Source organism: Podarcis filfolensis, assembly GCF_964270895.1.
Source record: "Podarcis filfolensis genome assembly, chromosome: 5".
Taxonomy (NCBI): Eukaryota; Metazoa; Chordata; class Lepidosauria; order Squamata; family Lacertidae; genus Podarcis; species Podarcis filfolensis.
Genome location: NC_139608.1, coordinates 92,690,550 through 92,712,737, shown reverse-complemented (window position 1 = coordinate 92,712,737; position 22,188 = coordinate 92,690,550). Strand labels below are relative to the sequence as shown.

Genomic DNA, 22,188 nt, shown 5'->3' with positions numbered 1-22,188 from the left:
TCATGGCCAACTCTGGGGTTGTGGCGCTCATCTTGCTTTACTGGCCGAGGGAGCCGGCGTACAGCTTCCGGGTCATGTGGCCAGCATGACTAAGCCGCTTCTGGCGAACCACAGCAGCACACGGAAACGCCGTTTACCTTCCCGCCGGAGCGGCACCTATTTATCTACTTGCACTTTGATGTGCATTCGAACTGCTAGGTTGGCAGGAGCAGGGACCGAGCAATGGGCGCTCACCCCGTCACGGGGATTCGAACCGCCGACCTTCTGATCGGCAAGTCCTAGGCTCTGTGGTTTAACCCACAGCGCCACCTGTGGGGTTGTGACATACCTGGGCAAATAAGCCAATACTTCTCCCCCACCGAAACATTTAACAGGAGCGCCAGTCATATCAGCCAGAAAATCCCCCAGAGCTGTCTGGAAACCCATTGGATCCATCGCCCTCCAAAGGAAGGCCATCTTAATAGGTCCCCCACCTCTGCAGCAGAGAAAAGGTGCTAAAAGCCTAAATCTCAATAGGAAGTGATCTGACCACAACAAGGGAGTGATGTCAATATCCCCCACTTTCAAACCCCCCTCTTCCTGTCCAGTTGAGAAAGCAAGGTCCAGGGTGTGGCCTGCCACATGCATTGGGCCAGTGACATGTTGAGGCAGCCCCATGAAATCCTGAGCGAGCCCAGAGCCAGTTGCCTCAGTGTGGATGTTGAAGTCTCACAGAACCAGCAGCCTCTGAGACCAGCTTGGCCAGCTCAGGCAGGGAGACTGCTGGCCATCGAGGTGGGCGGTAAACCAGCAGAATCCCTAATCCAGGGGTCAGCAAAGCTTTTCAGCAGGGGGCCGGTCCACTGTCCCTCAGACCTTGTGGGGGGCCGGACTATAGAAAGAAAAAATGAAAGAAAAAAATGAACAAATTCCTGTTGTTGTTGTTTACTCGTTTAGTCGTGTCCGACTCTTGGTGACCCCCTGGACCAGAGCACGCCAGGCACTTCTGTCTTCCACTGCCTCCCGCAGTTTGGTCAAACTCATGCTGGTAGCTTCGAGAACACTGTCCAACCATCTCGTCCTCTGTCGTCCCCTTCTCCTTGTGCCCTCCATCTTTCACAACATCAGGGTCTTTTCCAGGGAGTCTTCTCTTCTCATGAGGTGGCCAAAGTATTGGAGCCTCAGCTTCACGATCTGTCCTTCCAGTGAGCACTCGGGGCTGATTTCCTTAAGAATGGAGAGGTTTGATCTTCTTGCAGTCCATGGGACTCTCAAGAGTCTCATCCAGCACCCTAATTCAAAAGCATCAATTCTTTGGCGATTAGCCTTCTTTATGGTCCAGCTCTCACTTTCATACATCACTACTGGGAAAACCATAGCTTTTACTATACGGACCTTTGCTGGCAAGGTGATGTCTCTACCACAAATTCCTATGCCCCACAAATAACCCAGCGATGCATTTTAAATACAGTGGTACCTCGGGTTACATACGCTTCAGGTTACATACATTTCAGGTTACAGACTCCACTAACCCAGAAATAGTACCTCGGGTTAAGAACTTTGCTTCAGGATGAGAACAGAAATTGTGTGGCGATGGCACGGCAGCAGTGGGAGGCCCCATTAGCTAAAATGGTGCTTCAGGTTAAGAACAGACCTCCGGAATGAATTAAGTACATAACAAGAGGTACCACTGTAAAAGGACACATTCTACTCATGTAAAAACACGCTGATTCCCGGACCGTCCGCATGCCGGATTGAGAAGGCGATTGGGCCAGATCTGGCCCCTGGGCCTTAGTTTGCCTACCCATGCCCTAATCTGTCCCAATTGCCCAGTGCCAGCAACACTCATACTAGGTCACCTACTGACAGCTTCTAGGAGCCACGAGTGAGGGCTGAGGTCTGGGTGGGGACCAGAGGTGGACAAATTACTTCAGAAGGAGAACGACGTATTCCCCACTACAGGTACTGCCCCTCTCCTAACATCCTCCTACACCCCTAGGTCACAGTGAGGTATATTTTATAATTGAGTTGTGGCAAGCTCCCTCAATAAACATGGGAGTGAGGTAACTTCAAAACTTAGAAACTCCTTGATAGGTTGATATCCAGCAGCAAGGGAAACCTGTGACCAATGGAGAGCAGGATGAGGCACATGGTAAACAAAACTGGAATTGTATTTTACACACTCAGTGGGGACTAAAACATAATGATTATTCTGATTACAGTGATACCTCGTGTTACGGACGGGATCTGTTCCAGAGGCCAGTCTGTAACGTGAAATGCCCACAACTTGAAGCGCTGCGTCTGTGCAGACGAGTGGCGGCGCTTCTGTGCAGGCGTGAAGCGCAATTTAGCATTTCTGCGCAGGCCTGAGCGATGAAACCCGGAAGTAACCCATTCCAGTACTTCCGGGTTGCCGCAGGATGTAACGTGAAAAGACGCAACATGAAGCGAACGCAACACGAGATATGATTGTACTCCGATTAGGCACAAGGCTTCTTCTCAGTCAGAATCACTTTTACGGAAGTGATGAAGAACTTTATGAGTTTTCCTAATTAAACGGATTCCTTCTAGAATAGCTTTGGATTCAGGAGAACACTTCCAGCCCCTTTCTAGGATATTTTCCTTTGAGGGAAGCAATCTGGTTTCCCCTGCCTAGCAAGCCCTAGGTGTTATGTACTGAAGTTCTCGCCCTGGGCCAGCAGGGGGATACTGTAGATAGTTTTCACTCAGGTCCACATATGCAAATAAGAGATTGAAAGTGACGTTCAGTGATTGGATAGTTACAGAAAGTGGTTACTGTTGCGTTCTAGTGAAGCTCTATATAAGCAGACTGGCTGAACCCTTCAGTTCAGTTCTGTTCTGGCCTGTGAATAAACAAGAGCTGTTTGAAGAATCACTGTGTCGTCTGATATGTTCACCCACAATCCAACACTAACCATCCAGCGAATCCCTTGGTCAAGCCCTTTCCAAACCAAATCCAATCCCATCTAAAAGTTACATACAGTAATCAGGTTCTCTCTTTCTCCTCTCCACTCCCTCCTGAATGGATGACACTCTACCTGGCCTTGATTGGATGCAGGGTGTCCAGAGAGATGGTCCAAGGTCTGTCCATAGCACAAATTATGCCAATCTTGCTCATGCCATGATTTACAGAAATAAAGCATAGAAAAGGTTCGAATTGCCACACCCCACTACAATGCCATAGCAGGGTTTTGTCTTCACAGTGGAGGTGCAAGGCAACTCTGCTAAGCTGGAAAAGTTCAAGTGACCCATTTTTCACATAGCCAAAGCCTTTATTTTAGCCACTACATGGCTCTGTCTCTGCTTTTTAAGACTGCATGCAATGTGTTCTGCTCATGTTTTGTAGCTGCCATGGTTAGAGTGGAAATGAGATGTTTGCTTGCTGCATGGGGTAGACTTCAAAGGATTCGGATAAGTATCTAAACTAAAGATGGATGCTCTGAACCAGGACCAAGAATTTTAGCACCAAGAAATGTTGGCTTAGCATGTATCTGAAGATCACTATAGCCTCCCTTGATCTCTTAGCTTTGGATGAGTTCAGATCTAGGGCCAAACTCTATGCGACGGTGGGCCACTGCTGATATGAAACTGATGGGGCTTAGCTGAACCTTGCAAGCTTTATGCATCCCTGGGGCAGAATCTGCCAGTGTTATGGATGGCATCATCATTCCTTTGCATTGTTAAGAAGCACTTCACACCATGTGCGTAGCTCATTTTGATCCTGGCTGCGCCGCATTGCAACTTTCATCTATGGAATTGCTGGCTATAAATAAGAATCCTGCTTGTGACTGACATTTGAACCAGCCCAGAAGAATGACAGACATTTAACCCAAGTAGTGCTTTATTTTATTTTTATTTTATTTTTATTTTTGTGCCGGGGCTTTGCTATGTCCTTGGTAGGAAAACTGTGTCCCAATAAATACCACCCAGATTCGTCCGCTCAGAATTCTTCCCTGCACTTCAAAGGCAGATCCAAGCTGAGGGGGCAGCTGTTTTGTTTTCATCTTAGACTATTTTTTATTTATTTTTGGCTTTCAGCTACAACTTGGCGTCAGCTCGGACTGGAACTAGCTTTTTCATTAAAGAATAAATGTCCCTACTTCTCATCGTTTGCTACCTTCAACACCACTAGTTGCAGATCAGTCAACCCCTCGTTAGCTGGCTTCTGTATTCATTTGTGGGGCAAATGTTGTTGTTGTTTAGTCGTTTAGTCAGGTCCAACTCTTCGTGACCCCCTGGGCCAGAGCACACCAGGCACTCCTGTCTTCCACTGCCTCCCACAGTTTGGTCAAACTCATGCTGGTAGCTTCGAGAACACTATCCCACCATCTCGTCCTCTGTCGTCCCCTTCTCCTTGTGCCCTCAACCTTTCCCAACATCAGGGTCTTTTCCAGGGAGTCTTCTCTTCTCATGAGGTGGCCAAAGTCTTGGAGCCTCAGCGTCAGGATCTGTCCTTCCAGTGAGCACTCAGGGCTGATTTCCTTCAGAATGGAGAGGTTTGATCTTCTTGCAGTCCATGGGACTCTCAAGAGTCTCCTCCAGCACCAGAATTCAAAAGCATCTATGGGGCAAATACCTACTGCTATTTTCTTGAGTTACCTTTGTATTTTGGCCCATGGTTTAAGACCACCAACTTAAAAGGGCACTCCATGCGTTTCACAAACTAGACTCGTTGCTGGCAGTTAATATATCACATGACACTGTTTTTGCTGTGAGAGACTTAGCATGGTCACCCATTTGTATTATGATCCAGTAGGTTTACCAACAAAGAGACAGAATGTCTAGATAGGGAGGAAAGGATAACCGAGGGGGGAAATAAGTGCAATAGTCATTTCATAAGGAAATGTACAAATAGATTAGTTGTACGGATGCCATTGAAACAAATGGATCCAGTAATTTTCAAAAAGTAATGGATCTTGTATTTTGGTGGTGAGGCTCTAGTTGTAGTGCAAAGACACAGTTTGAGAAGGGAAATTACACAAATACTGTAAAACACTAACTCAGTTTTTTGTGGAGAAATGCACATTTTAATAAATAAGGATTATTATTATTATTATTATTATTATTATTATTATTACAGAATTGAAATAAACATAGCTCAGTGGTAGAGCACACGATCTTTTCATACAGAATGTCCCAGGCTCAAGCCCTAGCAAAGGTTAAAAAGGTGAAGGACCCCTGGACAGTTAAGTCCAGTCAATGGCGACTATGGAGTTGTGGCGCTCACCTCGCCGTTTGTCCACAGACAGTTTTTCCAGGTCATAGGGCCAGCATGACTAAAGCGCTACTGGCGCACCGCGATGAGTGCCAGAGCACATGGAAATGCCATTTACCTTCCCGTCGTAGCAGTACCTATTTATCTACTTGCACTGGCATGCTTTCAAACTGCTAGGTTGGCAGGAGCTGGAGCAGAGCAACGGGAGCTCACCCCGTTGCGGGGATTCGAACCTCCGACCTTCCAATCAGCAAACCCCGAGAGGCTCAGTGGTTTACACCACAGCGCCACTCGCGTCCCCAGACTGAGTTGTGAAATCCTGCTGCCATCTTTCCTATGGGGCTTGCTGGCACATGGCGCCAGGGTGCTGGCCTCTCAGGGGTGCCACAGTGAGTGGGGGAGCTGTGCAGCTTTGCCGGTGGCCTTCCCTTTCCTTGCATGCCTGCCAGCTGTGCCCCATTAACCGTATGTCTGGCGGGCACGCAGCTTGCCTCCCAAACCTCCATGGGAGGAGAGCGATCCCTGCAGAGGCTTAGGATGGAAGCTGCGCCCCACCAACTATATGGCTGGTGGGCGGGCAGTTTCCTTCCCAAGCCTGCGTGGGAGGAGAGCAATTCCCGCAGAGGCTTGGGAAAAGGTCAGCAACTCTGGGAAACGGTGGGGGGCGGGGTGCCGGAGTGATCGCCCCCCCCATTTTTTTATTGGTTTTCACAGAATCATAAACAAACACATAAAACAAACAAACATAAATCATAACCTTGTTAAAAATTACACTTATTAACATTGTTAAGTGACTTCCTCGCTTCCCCTTGGTTGAATTTCAATGCATATCCTTTTACAGTGGTACCTCGGGTTAAGTACTTAATTCGTTCTGGAGGTCCGTTCTTAACCTGAAACTGTTCTTAACCTGAAGCACCACTTTAGCTAATGGGGCCTCCTGCTGCTGCTGTGTCATTGTAGTGGTGCGATTTCTGTTCTCCTCCTGAAGCAAAGTTCTTAACCTGAAGCACTATTTCTGGGTTAGCGGAGTCTGTAACCTGAAGCGTATGTAACCTGAAGCGTATGTAACCCGAGGTACCACTGTAACGGTTTTCCAAATCATAGTTCTTACAAAGTTTAACTTGAACATTAACATCCTTAGATATTTTCGTTTTGAAATTAAACGTATTAATTCATCACTTAACTTATATAAAATCCTAAGCCAATTGAGTAACTGCAAGCTGTTTCCAGTTAACTTATTTAACTAAGTAATCATTAAATTTGGTCCATTCTTCCTGATATGCCTCCTCCTACTGGTCGCGGAGGAGGAGTATCAGGAAGAATGGACCAAATGGCGCCGGAGGGATCTTTGCACTACGGCGCCGGATATGCTTAAGACGGCCCTGTGATCAACGCTGGCAGTGCCAAGCTACATGGACCAGTGATCTGACTCAGTTATAGAGCAGCTACTTGGTCGTTATGCCACAAAATTAAAACCAATTTTCTGTCACCACATGGTTATAAGCCCATACCTTATGTGTTAAATGCCTGAGGCCTGTCTGTGTGAAAGATAAAAGAAAACAAGGAGAAAAGGAGAGAATGTGGCCGCGTTGTTTATTAAGAGCAGCTATTTCAGTGCTGACACTGCAGGTTGTGCGTTTAAAAGCTCTCTGTTCGCATTTTCTCAGCATGCCAAGATATGCTGAAAAACTGGCCACTGAAATATAAAGCAGGAAACACATATATAGCTTTTGAAATTCACTTCTTTGGTTACATAAAAAGCAGCCAAATTTTTCCCCTCTCAAACCCTGGCATCTCCTACGTTCCAAATGTTTCTCTGCTTCTTTTAACATTTTAAATGCTGGCCAGAATACACATTGGTTCTCAGGCAAGGGGACAAGAACAGTTGTTTTTCAAAAGAATTACTAAGGCCTACGGGGGGGGGGGGACTTCTTGATCCCCCTGAAGATGGAAATGAGCAGTGGGACTTGGTTCTGAGAAGGTACTGGGCTCCTTGAGTCAGAACACATGCTTGATGCACAAAGCCCTTTCCCAGACTGAAATGGTGAGGGTTAAATACTTCTTACTAGAGCAACTCCACTGGTCCCATCACCTCCTGGCAAATAGAAGGGGAAGAAATGGAGGAGGGAGAGATTTTACTTTCTTGGGCTTCATGATCACTGCAGATGGTGACAGTAGCCACGAAATTAAAAGACACCTGCTTCTTGGGAGAAAAGCAATGACAAACCTAGACAGCATCTTAAAAAGCAGAGACATCACCTTGCCAACAAAGGTCCATATAGTAAAAGCTATGGTTTTCCCAGTAGTGATGTATGGAAGTGAGAGCTGGACCATAAAGAAGGCTGATCGCCGAAAAATGGATGCTTTTGAATTATGGTGCTGGAGGAGACTCTTGAGAGTCCCATGAACTGCAAGAAGATCAAACCTATCCATTCTGAAGGAAATCAGCCCTGAGTGCTCACTGGAAGGACAGATCCTGAAGCTGAGGCTCCAATACTTTGGCCACCTCATGAGAAGAGAAGACTCCCTGGAAAAGACCCTGATGTTGGGAAAGATGGAGGGCACAAGGAGAAGGGGACGACAGAGGACGAGATGGTGGGACAGTGTTCTCGAAGCTACCAGCATGAGTTTGACCAAACTGCAGGAGGCAGTGGAAGACAGGAGTGCCTGGCGTGCTCTGGTCCAGGGGGTCACGAAGAATCGGACATGACTAAACGACTAAACAACAACAACAACTAGAGCAATGCAACCAACGTGGCCAAAGTCAGACATACAAACTGAATCAGGATGATTTGCACTGTACACAGGATGATATCCAGGGCTGGCCCACCCATCAGGCAAGGTGAAGCCACTGCCTCAGGCGGCAGATTCCATTGTCAACCTTTCTCTCCTCATCCCTTGTTTCTGATGCATCTCTTCCCTGACCCCTTCTTCCCTGGGGTGGTGGTGCCATTTTGGGGTCTGCCTCAGATGCCAAAATATCTTGGGCCGGCCCTTGGGGATACTCATGGATCATGACGGGCTGTGCAACCCCTTTTGGCAATCATGAGTAAAAAGCAATAAGTCAGACTGAGTGTCTCCAGAACAGAAACAAAAAGAAACAGTCACCATGTATGGAAAACACCAGAGTGGGGGGGGAGGGGAGCTGGACTCCACTTTGACAGACGGTACCTTCTTCCAATCCAGGGCCAATCTTTTTCTCCCCACCCTCTACTCTCTATCATCTATCTATCTATCTATCTATCTATCATCTATCTATCTATCATCATCATTATCTATCTATCTATCTATCATCTATCTATCAATCACCTATTATCTATATCTATATCTATATCTATATCTATATCTATCTATCATCATCTATCTATCATCTATCTATCAGTCACCTATCTATTATCTATCATCTATCTATCTATCTATCTATCTATCTATCTATCATCTATCTATCTAATCTATCTATCTAATCTATCTATCTATCATCTATCTATCAATCACCTATCTATTATCTGTCATCTATCTATCTATATCTATATCTATATCATCTATATCTATCTATCATCATCTATCTATCTATCTATCTATCTATCTATCTATCTATCATCTATCTATCTATTATCTAGCTAGCTAGCTATCATCTATCATCTATCTGCCACTCAGGCAAACCTGCAATCCTGTCAGTAATTTTTGATTTCAAAAAAAGCTTAAGGAAATATAGTTGTACCTTGGATCCCGAATGCCCTGGAGCTCGGACATTTTGGCTCCCGAACACCACAACCCCGGAAGTGATTGTTCCGGTTTGCAAACTATTTCTGGAAGCCGAATGTCCAATGGGGCTTCTGCAGCTTCTGATTGGCTGCAGGAGCTTCCTGCAGCCAATCAGAAGCCGCGCTTTGGTTTCTGAACGTTTTGGAAGTTGAACGGACTTCTGGAAGGGATTCCGTTCGACTTCCAAGGTACGACTGTACTGGGTTAAATCCTATGGGCAGAGAGAAGGCAGATGTGCTCAACATCTAGTTTGCCTCTGTCTTCACCCAAAAGGAAAGCAGTGTCCAGCCTGGTGATAACAGAATAAACAATGCAAGGATTGGGGATCTGTAGCCCAAGAGATGAAAAGAGGTGGTAAAGGAACACCTAGCTACTTTAAATGAATTCAGATCCTCAGGGCCTGATGTGCTGTACCCAAGGGACTAAAGTTGTACTAAAAGAGCTTGCAGATGTAATCTCAGAAGCTCCTTCTATAATTTTTGAGGACACACAAACACAATTCGAACAGTCCAAAGATCTCAGAATGCATTCTATAAGACAGGAGGCCAGCCCACTATTTTTAATTTACTGCTTCCTGGAAGACACACATCAAAAACATATAGAAGCTGCAACAGAAATGCCAGGCATTTTTTTTTTTTAAATGATGTATTATCAGAAACTTCAGCCTAGCCATCTTTGGCAAGCACCAACTTTGAGAAGCACATTTAGCAGTTTTCCTCCTTCTGGCCACTAGGTGGCAACAAACATGTAGCATTCAAAATCCTACACAAACTATGACTATAGTAATAAGACATAATTCAGAGATGTACAGTATGGGACCACTGTGTAGGTCTTGGGTTTGGCTGTGTACAGACCTAGTAGATATTGCCTGTCTCTCTCTCTCACACACAGCATGCAGTGGCTGAAGTGTAGAACTACTGACAATTAGGTTGAGGTGAGTGTGAATTTATCCTCAAAGCATTTATCGAATAAGTCACTGCAGATCACTTTGTGCGCCAAACTGGAGAATGCTGGAGACCACTCAGAAAAGCTCTGAAGGACAGGACTGTGCAAGGCAATGGTGAAAGGGAAGGGTTACTTCTTTGCTGCAGGTGTAGCTTCCTCACTTGAATTTGAGCTTTAATCTTCTTCTTCTGCTTTCTGGTCAGCTAAGGACTTGGCTGAACTCGTGTTCAGTGGGAGAAGGTGATTAGGAGAGATCATATCAGCTGCCCAAGTTACTGCCATCTCTCACAGAAGGACTGGGGCTTTGACAGAAGCACCATTTGCGTCAACTGAAAACCACTCTGGCTGGATTGAACTACTAGCAGAAGTCAGATCCAAGCCTTCCACTAGTGCAAAGGGGGCTTTTTGATCCTCTCTTCCCCCATGCACCCCTTTTCCTGCCCCCTCCCCACAAACTTGGCTTGGGTGGTGATGGTCAGGAGAACCTCTGCACCAAAGACGTGCAGGGAGGAGAGAGGAGATGCTTCCATCTGGTCAACTTAAATTCTTGCCCTGACAGAACAATATCCTTAGCACTATATTGAGTTCCTCACATGACCCGGATCCACCAGCCAGGGGAGAGAGGAAATAATTTAAACAGGTCCATGACCTTTGTAACTTTCTTGGGAGAAAAGCAATGACAAACCTAGACAGCATCTTAAAAAGTAGAGACATCACCTTGCCAACAAAGGTCCGTATAGTTAAAGCTATGGTTTTCCCAGCAGTGATGTATGGAAGTGAGAGCTGGACCATAAAGAAGGCCGATCGCCGAATAATTGATGCTTTTGAATTATGGTGCTGGAGGAGACTCTTGAGAGTCCCATGGACTGCAAGAAGATCAAACTTCTCCATTCTTAAGGAAATCAGCCCTGAGTGCTCACTGGAAGGACAGATCGTGAAGCTGAGGCTTCAATACTTTGGCCACCTCATGAGAAGAGAAGACTCCCTGGAAAAGACCCTGATGTTGGGAAAGATGGAGGGCACAAGGAGAAGGGGACGACGGAGGACGAGATGTTTGGATAGTGTTCGCGAAGCTACCAGCATGAGTTTGACCAAACTGCAGGAGGCAGTGGAAGACAGGAGTGCCTGGCGCGCTCTGGTCCAGGGGGTCACGAAGAGTCGGACACGACTAAACGACTAAACAACAACAACAAATTACCTTTGTAGATAGAGGTAGTTGCTGCAAGGCTCTAATCCACACTAGGGAGAAGGCTGGCCCAAGACATTTTGCCGCCTGAGGTGAACCGCAGAACGGCAGCGCCCTTCCCAACAGGGAAGAAGGGGTGAGTGAAGATCTACATCAGGAACAAGGGAGGAATCCTTCAACTCTACAATTCTATGATGCTATGAAGATCTACATTGGGATCTGCTGGCGCTGTGGATCCCTCCGCCTGGGATGCTGGACTCACCTTGCCTCATGGGTGGGTGCTAGGGAGTGGTGCTAACCTTATTGCAATATGAATTTAGTGTAATGTGCCACTGAAATTGTTGTAATAATATTATGGCATGTGTTTATAGAAAACTTCAACAATTTTATTTTTGGTTTCCTGTTTCTTGTTTAGTCTGTTTCTTGGATGCTTCTCAAATGAATTTTGTTTATAGAAACAGTGGAAAACTTATGAGCTGAGATGAATAAAGAACGTGTGATTGAGATTTCCTATTCAGAGCAATTGCCGCGGCAATATGATTTCGGGTGGTGGTGGTGTTAAATTAGCTGTGCATGTTCTGTATCAGCAAAAAACAAAATAAGAAATACTGTTATTAGTAGCAGATGCTTAGGCAGGGACACTTTTCTTGTATTTAGTCTATTTTGTGAGTGTTTTCAGATTGGTTTGCATCATTTTTGATCAGATGGAACATTTCAGCCTAGTAGTACACAACACTAAATTAAAATGAAATATTTTATTTTGCTTCATTATAATACTTTCTTACAATATAACAAGGATATTTTCCTCTTACTTCAGATAGGTTTACAGCTGACTCATCATATTTAGATAATGTCTCTCTAGCAATTATCTGAACAGCTGTCTGCTACACAATATGACTAAGCTGCCCACATTGACAGATATTGCTAATTTGATGAACATCCCCTCGATTCCTTCATCCAAGTCATTTATAAACATCCTTCATCCAAGTCATTTATAAACACATTTCTGCCCAAGACAGAAAGCTGCAGTTCCCCACTTGTTTCTTTTTTCCCAGAATTATGAGGAATCATCAATGAGTATTCTTTGGGTTCAGATAATATAGTATTAACTCATACAAAGATTTCCTTTACAAACAAGAAAGAAATATAAAAATATTACCCACCTGTGAGTTCCATCATTAATGAGAATAAAGGTTCAATAAAGTCTTAGATGAGCCAGACATTTGCATATACTGGTGACACCATCAATGAAACATGAGTCAGCAATGTGATGTGGAGTGATTTTTAAAAATAAGTTATGCAGTTCTAGGATACATTAAGAATAGTGTCCCGATGGGTTAATTATTCACTAAGTAATACACTTCATTTCAAACTCCACAGTTAAGTAACAAGCCCTCCTGCTATTGACATCTTTTGAAAATTCAGTTTTGAACATAACTGAGGATTCAACCATTTCCTTGTCAATGTTGTACAAAGTACTCAATGATCTATTTGACAGTTCTCATCAAACAATTACAGGAAACAGACTTAGGTACTGAAATTGAAGAGGCTGCCTGGAACAATTTATGGGCAAAAAAATCCTTTAAGTTCAGTGTCAACCTGTATTAGGAAAAAAACATTTTAAGTTAATTTATAGGCAGCCTTTGACACCTTTAAGATATAGCTACGTAGGCAAAGCATCCTCATCAATATGCTGGACAAGTTGGTACAACATTCTGCATGTGGTGCTTATGTGAACTTGCACAGCCATTTTGGGAAAGAGCATTTGGGGAAATAAGCAATATCGCAAATTGGCATGTGAACAGTAGAATATTCTGGGTTTGTTCATAGTATTTAAAGGAGATCAGGTCAAACTGCACGACTTCTCATTGCACAGAACTAGGACGGACCTATGCACATGATGGCAACAGAATGCATGGACAATTGCCTTATCTGAAAAAATAACAAAAAGTGTGCATGCTTTGAGTGGTGCAAATGATGCGGACAATTTTGTTGATACTCAAATGAAGATTCCAATGACAGGCAGCCACCAAACTTGCAAATAAGCTTATGGCAAATTTTGATAAACTATTCTTTTCTTGGGGCGAGGGAAGAGGGGAGAAACTCTATGTTTTGTTGATATTTTGTGGAACTTTAAAAATTCCGTTAAAAAAACCCCTCAAGTGTCCAGATCACAAGATGCTCAGGCCTCACCTAAACTGCTGTGTCCAGTGCAGAGCAAAGGCAGTTGAAAAAGGCTGGGTTGTATTCAATGAAAGATTACTCAGAGCTGAGCCATTGACATTAATGACCGTGGCTGGTCGTTTACATTGGCCTTGTTTGAGTAAAAGTTGGTTGAATACAACTGACATCAACAACCTGGAGGAACAGAACCAATGGGCTCAGATTAGGAGAAATTTCCTAGCATAAGTTGTTTGACAGTGGAACAGGAAGGTGAGGGACTGACATTTGTCAGATATTTTTTTAAACAGAGGCTGGATGGCCACCTATCAGAAGTGCTGCAGTAGTGGATTCCCCGCATCAGCAGGAGGTTGGACCTTTCAATGATTCTTTAGATGTGCTGTCTTTGAAGTCTCTTTGGAAACTGCAGCTAGCTCAGCATGCATGCTGCTACTCCTAAACCAGTTGCTCTGTCTATTTCTGAGCCCAGTTCAAAGTGTTGGTTGTGACATTTAAAGGCTTAGGACCAGGGCACCTGAAGACCCACCTGTCACCATATGTGCCTGCACATATATTGAAGGCCTTCTGTGGTGCGCCTGTCCTCCGAGGCAAGGAACTCTGGCAAGTGGAATTGTCAATAGTTTGGAGCAATAGAGGTGACCGGGGCTAAGTGTGTCTGTGCTGTACAACTGGACTGAAAAAGCCACTGCACATACTCAGTGTTCCATATATTCCCTAGCAGTGAAACAGGTTCCTGGGTTGCCCTTGGTGGAGTCAGACTTTTTAGCAAAAGTGATATACAGTGGTACCTCGGGTTAAGTACTTAATTCGTTCTGGAGGTCCGTTCTTAACCTGAAACTGTTCTTAACCTGAAGCACCACTTTAGCTAATGGGGCCTCCTGCTGCTGCTGCACCACCGGAGCATGATTTCTGTTCTCATTCTGAAGCAAAGTTCTTAACCCAAGGTAATATTTCTGGGTTAGCGGAGTCTGTAATCTGAAGTGTATGTAACCTGAGGTGTATGTAACCTGAGGTACCACTGTAAACTGAACCAAGGCTGCTAGGAAAGGAGTTGATTAACTATGACCCACTGAGGCTCTGAATGGATGTGTTAGTTAAGCATGCACCATGCTTTAGGTGCCTATTTTGGATGCTTCACTTGGTGCACATTGGGGCAGACATAAGGTAACAAACAAGTGAGTTCTTCAAAGGAATAGCTAGAATCCGAAGGTTTATAGCCAAATACAACATTTCCGTTACATTGCCCTCCATGTTACTAATTAGGTAAAGGTAAAGGGACCCCTGACCATTAAGTCCAGTCGTGGCCGACTCTGGGGTTGCGGCGCTCATCTCACTTTATTGACCGAGGGAGCCGGTGTACAGCTTCTGGGTCATGTGGCCAGCATGACTAAGCCCCTTCTGGCGAACCAGAGCAGCGCACGGAAACGCCGTTTACCTTCCCGCTACAGCGGTACCTATTTATCCACTTGCACTTTGATGTGTTTCGAACTGCTAGGTTGACAGGAGCAGGGACCGAGCAATGGGAGCTCACCCCGTCATGGGGATTTGAACCGCTGACCTTCTGATCGGCAAGTCCTAGGCTCTGTGGTTTAACCCACAGCGCCACCCACGTCCCTTGTGATGTTACTAATTACTTTTCTTCATATTGGTCATATAGGGAGAGTGGTAGTTCTTGTTGACCAGCTTGATGCCGAATGCACAGAACACCAGCGATGAAATGTCAGCCAAAATGGGAATGGACTATTATGGAACGCGTGTCCCTATCATTAGTGATATGCCTCTAGCATTGCTAATTCCCACTGGAGTGTTTCCATAACCAAGTCCCACAGCCATGGTTGGAAGTTTTATTTTTCCTTTGCACAGAAAATAGCATGGCCAAAAGATGCATGCAACACAACACAGAGTGTTATAGCACTATTGGTTCAATATCTCAAAGAAAGTAGAAATGACTTTATAACTTGATCTGACACACACTAGTGACAGCCATCCATTTCAAACTCCTTTTGAAATGTACGAGAAGAGAAATGCAAGCTGTATCCGTTCCTTTATCTCAAGAAGTATTTCGTATTTTAGCATTGCCCAGGCAATTCTCCTCCTCCTTGAGATAAGTTGCAATGGCAGATAATAGAAGGCTAAAACTTTAGAACCAGGTGGAGAAGGAACTTAATCAATGAATGGTCTGCATGCCAGAAGCCAAGGTAAATGGTCAGTCATTCTGTGAGGATGAAATAGAAAAGGGGCGATCAGCTCCTGAAAAGAGACTAAATGGGTATGATAACATCTTCTCTGAATTCCTGAAGATCATGGGAAAAAGCAGCAGACAATAGCAACCCACTTTCCTATCCAAAGCCATTCAGGAAAATACAAAGAGTGAGAAGTGTCACAGAGAAAAGGATAAATGGTTTGAGGAAAAAAACATGCTCGGCCCAAGTTACCGCTCTGCTGTTGATGCTCGTGATTTGCCAGCACAAATTACTTAGCCTTATTAAGAGTTTGAACGCAGATTAAAACTGATACCAAGAATGCCTTGGGCACAACCCGCGGCGCTATTTCATTGCGCGTGTGATTGCGCCCCAGGAGGAGCAACGGAGCTGCTGCTGCTGCTGCGGCTTTCGCAAAGGTAAGACCAATATTTGAGTTGCTGAGAAACCGAATTTCCCTCCCAGTTGTTTTTCTTGTGTTGGCAACGAAGAGCGGCTCACGGTCCTGGGGGTGAGACTGAGGATCTCCGAGGGGCGCGCAGCCCGACTGGAAAAGGATGGGGGAGCTCCTAGGGTTTGGATTGCAAACTCCAATGAGTTTGCAATGAGCTCCTAGGTCCAGGATTGCATTTCAGCAGACGCGCAACAATGCAAATGCACCGGAGCGAATCAGAAAATCAAATGAATGCAACCTCCCCCGCCGCCCCCGGACTGGCAACGCAGAAACCCAGACGGCGCGGAAGGGATGGAGGAAGCCTGGACCTCTTGATCGCCAACGTGGTGCCCGGGGGCGCCTTTTGCGCAGGTGGGTCGCCAGCCCCGGGGGAGGGGGCGTGGTTCCTTCCGGCGGGGGGGCATCGCCTCTTCGCAGCCGCACTAGCTCCGCGGGCCGGGCAGAAGAGAGAGGCTCCTTCCCGAGGAACAGACCGCGAAGGCCGGCCAAGGGGTCCTCTGGGCGCGGCACGCGAAGGGTTAAGCGCGGGGCGGGGCGGCGGCGCGATTGGTGCGAAGTTTGGGGGTGGGCGGGGCGGTCCAGAATCGCGCAGCCTGGAGGGGGAGCCAAGCCCCGCCCCCCGCCGCCCCCCCCCAGCGACGGGACCCTGAGGCGGACGCAGCCCGGGCGGCGGCGGCATCGCTCCCTCCGACCCTCGCTCGCTCGCAGGGACCGGCAGCCCCAGCCAGCCCCGCCGCCGCCGCCGCCGCCCCCTCGGTCCCAGCGCCCCGAGCCGGTGCCTCCTCCGCCCGCCCGGCTCCTTTGTGAGGAGAGCAGCCGCGGCGTCTCTCCGACAAGTGCGCGCCAAGTCCGGCGGCTGAGGGGACTCCGGGCTGCCCGCTCGGCGTCGCGGCACATGGGGCGAGCGGGAGGCGGAGCGCGCGCCGGCGGCGGCCCTGCGGCGCGGCAGCCCGGGCGCCCCGAGGCGTGAGGAGACCCCGCCGTCGCCAGGTACGAGTCCGGAGCCCGGGCAGCGCCTCCGGGGGAGGGAGGGAGGCAGGCGGCGGCGGCGGCTGCCCGCCGTGTCCCAGGTGTCCGCCACCGCCGCCGGCTCGCGGGGTCCCGTCGGGAAAGCTTCCGAGGGGAAGCGGAGTCCCCGGGCTGCCTGCGGGGAAAGCGGGAGGGCGGCGGCGACGGGCGAGCGAGCGAGCGGCGCCGTCGGAACTGCCCGCTGCCGGGCGGGAAGGGCAGGCAGGAGGCGTCGCAGCCCGTCGGCGGCGATGCCGGTTGCGGATCGGGGCAGCGTCCGGACTCCGCGGGGCATTTGAGCGGCGAGGCTCTTCTCGCTTGGTCGTCCCCACCCCCGCCATGTAGATGCGAGGGTGGTCGAGCTGCAGCACATTTGGAGCAGGCTTGAATTCGATCAAGCCAGCCAGCCAGCCTGGAATTGGGGCCCCCCTCGCCCAAGACACGTGTTCTTACTCTCGTGGGGATGCTGCGCACGTGTATCTTCGCCCCCCCCGGCACCCTCCCCCTCCCCGCGCGGCCCCGCCGGCGTTACAAATTTGTAAGGTAATGGCAGCGTGTAATTATTTGCTTTGTCGGAGGCTCGACCCGGAGTGTTGTTGTGTGTCCCGAGGGCAGAGAACGTTTAAATCGGGGAGTTTACAAGAGGGAGGAATTCGGCGCGTGTTGGGAGAGCCGGAGCGGGCGAAGCGGGCGGGATTCGCGGTCGTGGATGGGGCGCGCGTTGGTCTTTCAAAAGCAAGAGTACTAGTGCTGGAGAAGTACTTAAGAAACGAAACGATTTTTTTTTTTTTTTTTTTTTTTTTTTAGATTTTAAATTCCAGTTTATTTACAAAGAATACACAATTTACATAGTACAATTAAATACATGTGCAAAAATAAAGACCTATACAAAAAACAAGAAAAAAGAAAAAGAAAAAAAGGGGAAAAAAAACAAGAGAAGGAGAAAAGAAATAAAAAAAAACAAAAAAAATAAACAGTAATAAATACAAATACACATAACAGAACTTCCGTTCGACTCGGTCTCAGAATAACTAATTCTTATATTTTTTTCTACAGTATTACTAAAACCTACTACATCGATGACTTTAATTATCGTCTACTGATAAGTTACTAATTCCCTGGGTATTCTCAAAATAAATTAAAAATTTGTTCCATTCATCTTTATATCTGGCTGTGTTGTTAAATCTTAATTTCTCTGATAACCTCGCTAATTCAATATATTGATATAACCTTATTTGCCACTCTTCAACCGTAGGTAGATTAGGGGATTTCCATTTTTGGGCAATTAGGATCCTTGCCGCAGTCATAGCATATTGGACAAAGGTTTGGTCTGTTTTCTTTATTTCTTTACCAATCATTCCTAGGAGGAACAGCTCTGGAATTTTGGGGAAATTGTACTTCAATATTTTTTTCAATTCGTCATAAATTCGTGTCCAAAATTCCTTCACTACATCGCAGGTCCACCAAATATGAAAAAAAGTCCCAACCTTATCCTTACATCTCCAGCATGTATTATCCACAGTTTTATATATCTTTCCTAACTTTGCCGGAGTTAGGTACCAGCGGTAAACCATTTTCTCTAGATTTTCACGAAGCGCTACACAAGCTGTAAATTTTACACCTTTCACCCAGAGTGTCTGCCATTTATTATAATCTATATTATAACCAAGATCTTTCTCCCATTTTAACGTCGCTCCCTTCACCAGATCTTCTTTGGTGTCCCATTCCAGTAATTGTTTGTACATTTTAGAGAGGATTTTATCATTATTTTCTAGAATTTCTACCTGGAACCTTGATTTTTTCTCGCTCATCCCCACTCTCTTATGCTCGCCCCATAAGGCATTAATCTGGTGGAAACGCAGCCATTCCTTTATTTTATCTTTCAGCTCCTCATAGGGCTTCACCTTCCATCCTTCTTCTGTCTTTACCAAAAGGTCTTCATATGTACACCTTTCCTCAGTCATGTTAATTTTTTTGATTTCAATTATATTGGTTGGTGAAGAAACGAAACGATTTAAATCGGGGCGCTTCGAGCTTCAGAGAATCCGCGCGTTACTCACTGCTGAAGACCATCTGATGCACTATTAGCAGTTATGCAGAAAAACAGCTTTTCTCTATTACGGATACCCCTCTTCCCTTTTAAGAAGCGCAAGGGATCTTTTTAAGGGCAGCGCTAATTATTATTGTGATTCTTTTTGAAAAAACACGTACAGTTTAATTGATTGTGCGTTTCTAAAACTACGGCAGTGCGTTTTGATCTTTACTACTGACCACTTTCGTTCTTTTTGATTCTGATATGAAGTTTTGAGTTCGGTATTTGATATTTACAGCTCTCTCCCCCCCCCCCCCCTTTCCCTGCTCTCCTATTTCCAGGTTGGAAAGAAGAACGAATTGGAAACTAGAGACAATCCAGCTTTTGAAATGGAAATTCAGTTTGTGCTGCTTTTTGTGGGCTTTCTTGTGTTTGCTGATTCTGTGAGAGGTAAGTAAAGAGGGCCTCAGGCTGCCTGCAAATGGTCTGTGCTCTGTATTTTTGCCCCATTGGAATACAATCTGTCTGTGTGCATTTGAATTCCTTCCAGAGACCCTCTAATAATATAATGTTCCTTGATGCATAGAAAGCTTTCTTCCTCTTTGCAAATGGGGCATTCTGTGTCACAGAACTATTATACTCTCTCTTGGTCCTTCTTTCCTGCCAGGCAGGTGTGCTCTGGGGGGGGGGGGGCTTTCCAGTTGCTGTTATTGCTTAGGTGTGAAAATACGCAGTTGGCTTCCAGTTTTCAGTCTGGAGTAAAAGGAAAACAATTGCATTCCTCGGTGGATCAGGAGAGCCTCTCCCCTTCTGTAATCTCTCCCAGCCGGGCTCTGTGTATTCCCAATAGCGCTAAACTAAACAAACAAATCCATTAAGTTCACCCAAGTGACAGGCAAATGACAGTTCTCAACAGCTAGCACATATTTTAGCACTGGGGTTTCAGTGTGTGATCAGATTCCCTTAAACAGGTTGCATTACCAGAGGGAGGCTGAGGAAAAACAATAACCAAGGAAGTAGAGTGTATAATTCCTTATAAAGAATAGAACTTAACAGAGGAACAGTTAGGGGAGCTGTTGCTGTCTCTTCCTTATCAGAGGGTTGGAGCAGTCATGATGACTGCTAAGAAATATTGGGAACCCAAAAATGTTTTTCTCATTTGACACACAAAATCCCCTGCTGAGAGCACTGTTCAATTAAAGCCACCTTAACTAGGTATTTTACTTAGTGTACTTTTGACGATGGGTACAAGCACTGGTTCATACCATTTCAAGGTAGGTGCCAGAACTCTGATAGATGTTGATAGTTCTGGACTGCACCCGTGAGCTGCGGAAATAGGGAAGAGTCATAGCTTAATGGAAGCATCTCGAAGGTAGGGATGGGGGGAAACTGCCTAAACTTTGAAGAACCACTGCCAGTGAATTTGGAAGTACAGTGGTACCTCAGGTTACATACGCTTCAGGTTACAGACTCTGCTAGCCCAGAAATAGTGCTTCTGGTTAAGAACTTTGCTTCAGGATGAGAACAGAAATCGTGCTCTGGCGGCGCGGCAGCAGCAGGAGGCCCCATTAGCTAATGTGGTGCTTCAGGTTAAGAACAGTTTCAGGTTAAGAACGGACCTCCGGAACGAATTAAGTACTTAACCCAAGGTACCACTGTACTGTAGATGAACCAGATATGACTTGGGGAGGAAGGCAGTCAAAGCCTTGCTCCAAGAATTAGTGTCCACTTGATTAATGTGTGTTTCCTCTATTGAGCTCATTCCCTAGCATATATCTGCTGTTTATGCTGCATGCCTTATGAAAAGAAAATAGTATATGGCTTTGAAAGACCTGAAGGTCCATTCACAGTACAGAATGAACTGAGACGATGTCATACATTTAGATTCATATATCATGCAGAACTCAAGGAAGGATCCAGAATGACTTACAGGCAATAAGGGTGCTGTGTTTACTTTGAATGTGAAACTGATTTGAAATACTTTTTGTCAGTTGTTTAACTAAATGTTCAAAATGCAATGTGGCACTTGCATTCAGGTCTCCCGAGTAATGATATTTTATTAAACTAAGAGCACAATGGCTTTTCTTTTGGGCTTTGTCTACAGAGGAAATGTGATACCTGAGACAAAAGATGAACATTTGTGAACTTTTGATTGCTAAGAATAGGTTTGTGATTTTTTAAAAGAAAAAGCTATAATTACAGCTCCACGATGCAGTGTTGATGGAACACGGTATGTCATGTAAGTGTGATAAAGTAGCAGGCTTAAATATCACCGCTTTGTTGCAGTCTGAAAAAAAGCTTTAGTATGTTTCAAAATGAATGGAGAATCATTTTCTGCTAGAAAGTGTCACAGTTTCTAAAGTGTGCCTGTGGTGTGTTCCTTCCCCCATAGGTCCAGGTAGATGTTCACTGCAATTATAGAAGAGTTTCCTATTTCAACCACTCAGGTTTTGGGTGCAGTACGGGGTGAAGTCACATGATTAATTTGTGTTAAGGAGGAATAACTGGGTGGGTTAGAAGAGGAACATCTAAGTGGCAGATTGCAGGCTAGAGCTGCCTCTTATATTTGGTTATCTGTGGCCCTGCCAGATTTTAATAATGGAGTGGTAAAACGTTTGCTCTACTTCCAGACGTAAGGAAAATGAGATTTCTTGCTCCCCAATTGGTAAGACATTAAGAGGCCACACTGTCTTAAGTATGTGTCATAATTATGAAGCTCTTACTAGATAATGTAAATTTTATTATGCAACTTGACCATACATTAATAGGTTGGTTTGAGTGACAAACCGTATTCCCACTCACTGCAGTGGTGTCTGGAGAACAGAGTCACCTACAAATTTGCAGTAGCTGCCCGTTCGTGGGCTTAATAAACAGGAATTGTCTATTAGGGGTAGGAAGGATGGAGATGAAAGGAGGGATTGGGGTAAAACTAGTTTGGGAATGAGGATGGAGAGTGGCAGCTCTCGGGCTTGTTTTGGACGAGATGGTTGCATTATGGGAGACACAGCTGAGTAAATGAGAGATCCTGCATTGCAGGGGGTTGAACCAGATGACCTTTGTGGTTCCTTCCAACTCTACAATTCTGTGATTCAATGCCCCGTAGTGTTTGAACGTTCTCTGTAACGTACCTTGTGGCCTCAGCATAGAGATGCATCGACGTATAAATAATAAATCCAGAATTCTGGAATGTTCAGATATGAA

At 45.8% G+C, this 22,188-nt stretch overlaps 2 protein-coding genes across 3 annotated transcripts in view; one reads left to right on the top strand and one right to left on the bottom strand.

The window, feature by feature from the left end:
- The window catches only part of SPON2 (spondin 2), a 460,822-nt gene that overhangs the window by 166,797 nt on the left and 271,837 nt on the right, over nucleotides 1–22,188 (bottom strand). The window lies entirely within an intron of this gene.
- Nucleotides 16,588–22,188, top strand: part of FGFRL1 (fibroblast growth factor receptor like 1) — a 169,642-nt gene continuing 164,041 nt past the window's right edge. Inside the window, exons 1-2 of one of the 2 annotated variants that reach the window (XM_083615703.1) lie at nucleotides 16,588–16,937; nucleotides 19,329–19,437. In XM_083615703.1, coding sequence (XP_083471829.1) covers nucleotides 19,377–19,437 — 61 coding nt within the window. In that variant the 5' untranslated portion in view covers nucleotides 16,588–16,937; nucleotides 19,329–19,376. Of the gene's footprint in view, nucleotides 16,938–17,085; nucleotides 17,499–19,328; nucleotides 19,438–22,188 lie in introns of those variants that run through there. The other variant, XM_083615702.1, reaches the window with a different exon arrangement.